At 32.7% G+C, this 3,282-nt stretch overlaps 1 protein-coding gene and 1 non-coding gene across 2 annotated transcripts; both read left to right on the top strand.

The window, feature by feature from the left end:
- Window positions 1-15: 15 nt before the first annotated feature.
- Window positions 16-2,204, top strand: LOC118736295. Its single transcript, XM_036466412.1, has 6 exons — window positions 16-136; window positions 252-361; window positions 452-532; window positions 777-918; window positions 996-1,289; window positions 1,811-2,204. Exons 1-6 carry the CDS (start codon window positions 16-18, stop codon window positions 2,170-2,172), a joined length of 1,110 nt encoding a protein of 369 aa, XP_036322305.1. The 3' UTR covers window positions 2,173-2,204.
- Trnat-agu lies at window positions 1,454-1,527 on the top strand. Its single transcript has one exon. It is a non-coding gene; the product is annotated as a tRNA-Thr (tRNA).
- Window positions 2,205-3,282: the final 1,078 nt, after the last annotated feature.

The following is a 3,282-nucleotide window of genomic DNA, read 5'->3' as shown; positions in this document are numbered from 1 at the left end:
TTTTTTTTCAGCAATATGAATGTGTTTTATATTTGGAGTTTAATATATTTTGCTATAAATACTGTCTTTGGGAAAATTACCGTTAATAAAGTTATAGTGCGCGTACCAAGGCCAAATGATATCGGTCTTATATTCGGTAAGTTCAGTTAAAAAAAAAACTAAGTCTTAATATTTTATGATTAGCCGTGTATTTCACAAACAATTTACTTACGTCATTTCTGGTGTTCAATAATCGTTTCCTTATGGCATAGATTTAACCGTTATTAACGCACCGTGCAAAGAGCGAGAGGCATTGGAGTTTCGCATACGTTCAGATGGGATGTGTAGCGTAAATGTAACGGAGTGCATAACCATGAAAAATGTAAGAATGTGGCATAATTTTGATTCGGAAATTGATTATAACAAAAAAAAACACAAGATATGACTTATGTACATAAAAAAAATATAACAGGCTGGGCGCGTGGTGGGCGGTAACTTCGGGTTACTTGATGCAGGTGCAGCAGAAGTCGTATCATTGATCTGGCCTACTGTGGTAAGATAAACAACATTACGATAGGGTACTCAAATAAATTCGAAGAGCTCGAAGACGTCAAAGCTTTTACTGTTTTCTATAAAATTTATGGGGCATATTTATAGTCAAAATAAAGTCGACATTAAGGTTACGAATATCTACCAAAAGAGCAGCAACTAACTTTAGAGTCGACTTTATTTCGATTATAAATTCGGCCCATTGTTTCTACCTCGATTTTTTTTTAATTTTTTTTCACGTTCAAAAGTCACTATATAATCGTGTTGGATCCTGTCCCATTATTGTTACCGCTAAAAATATTCGAAACATTGAGGAGCATCAGAAGCATACCATACATTTCGATACACGTTTTACGACGCTAGATCCCGAAGGACATACGCTGCGAAAAAGTGAGTTAAAAAGTAATTACAAAAAATAAAGACTACACAATTGCTTACTTATCACAATTCATACTAAACCGTTTTAGGACCTGACTATAAGGATTGTAAAAATTGGGACAAGGAATATTTGAAAAATTGCACACCTGTCAACTGTGAAGAACGTTACTTTGGACAGCGCAGTTTTTACAATGAGACTACGCAACATTGCGACGAGGTGCCAGCATGTGACAAACCAAATATGATTTATAACTTTTATACCAACGAATGTTTTATACCGGAAAATTTTTTTACTGCTGAAGATTTGAAAAAGATACAAAGTGGTGATTTCGTAGATGAAAGTGCACATGAAGAAGAGATAGCGCAAGCAAAGACACAGGCAAGTATGGAAATATATACATATAAGCGAATAAAATGTATTGCGAAAAAAGTACTATTAATAGTACCAAATAGTTGCATTGGTTACCCTGCTACTAAAATAAATGAACTTCCTACATGCTGATAAGGCATGTATATGTAAAGCACTTTAACACACGCACCGTTCAAGGGCGCCGTGGCTTAGTTGGTTAAAGCGCCTGTCTAGTAAACAGGAGATCGTGAGTTCGAATCTCGCCGGGGCCTGTGCGGTGGTTGTCGCATACAAAGTTTTTTTTTTTTTAAACTATAATTTTTTATTCTGTTTTTTTTCCCCCAGAATGATGGTGAAAAAAAATTTGTTGTGAACATTCCATGCGACGACACCAACCAAAAAACATGCGATAAAAAATATCAGCAACAAAAACAAAATCAGCAACGAAAACAACAACAGCAACACGCTGACTTTAAACGCGCTGTCGATGATTTTGATGAAGAATTTAAAAATTTAATGGAATCAAAATTTTTTGATACAGCTTATGGTGGTGGTGACGGCGCAGAGTCTACACAGTCTATAGTAAAAACAGAGAAAACATACATGCCATACTGGCTGAAAGGCATTTTGGAGGGCCTAGCGGTAGTAAGTTCTCTTGGCGTAAAACGCTCTCTTCGCTAGAGAATAATACGAAATTTTTTATGAAAAAGGTTGGTGCTATCATCTTTTTGCAGGTTCTTGCCACGGTTGCTATTTATGTGCTCATTTGTTTTGTGATCTTTCTGATTGTCACATGGATATCACGTCGCCAATGTAAATGCAATGCGGATACTAGTTGTGTTCTGCGTTCGCCAACGGCATCGGATGGTGGCGATGAGCCATTGATAACACCGTCCAGTTTACTATCGCAGCGCTGATTCATGAGAAAGGCTGGAAATATGTAGAATACAAACATACATCGTTATTTAAAAATTTCAGGATTTTTATGAATTTTCATTATGATTATGAATTTTTGTTAAAATTCTTATGTAAAATAAGTCGCTGAGTTCGAAAATCTACATAATATCTATATATTATGTACATATTTTTATTTTCTGCCATGAATTTACAAATTGCGGTTTCGACCGTTCAAACGAAGTGACATGCATACAAATCACATTTGTGCCTATTAAATTTACTCTCTTATGTTCGAATATTTTTAAGACACTAAAAAACAATTACTGGCTAACAACTTATACATACATATATGTATGCACTAAAAGTGCATTAAAAACAGTTTATGAATTTAAAATTTTAAATATATTTCGCACTATATCAAAAATTATCTAAATACAAGTTTTAAACTTTGTACAAAATTTAGAAAACTTTAAAGTTCTCAATGACAAAAAAAAAAATTCTTTAGATGAGATAGTATTTTGTAAATGAATAAAAAAAATTAATTTGTTTTTAAATATAGCTTATACTATAGAAAAACTATATGCATACATACATACATATGTTTGTAAATTTAATTTTTAAACTTTTTATAGAATTAAAAAAAAAAAATTTTTTTTCCATAAAAATGTCAAATTTTTTAAACAGTTTTTTTAGGAAAATTTCCAGTATTCAGCCAATCTAATTTTTGTATAATAATGCGCAAGTTCAAAGTGGCCGAAAATTCCAGTTGATTTTGAGATTTTTTTATTGATGACGGTCTTGTGCAATTTTTTCAATATAAGGCATGCCTTTTGTATAGGGGAAAATGCTCAACATCAGCAAACACAAATGCATAAATCAGTGTTTTGACGACATCGTTCTGTCAGTATCGTTTGAACGACTATCGTTTCAAAGTTACGTGATTCATGCCCAGAACTTTGAGCTACTTCGAACTTGCATTGTGCTAAAACTAAATTAGGAGTACAACTACATACTGAAAATTTTCCAAAAATTTTTTTTTCAAAAGCTTGAAGATTTAATAAAAATTTGATAAAATTTTTTAAGTTTTGTACAAAGTCTTATTCTTAGATTTTTGTATAATATGAGCTACA

This window comes from Rhagoletis pomonella, unplaced genomic scaffold (genome assembly GCF_013731165.1).
Source record: "Rhagoletis pomonella isolate Grant_MI unplaced genomic scaffold, Rhpom_1.0 Rhpom_scaffold_00001, whole genome shotgun sequence".
Lineage (NCBI taxonomy): Eukaryota > Metazoa > Arthropoda > Insecta > Diptera > Tephritidae > Rhagoletis > Rhagoletis pomonella.
This window is presented reverse-complemented; position numbering and strand designations above follow the sequence as displayed.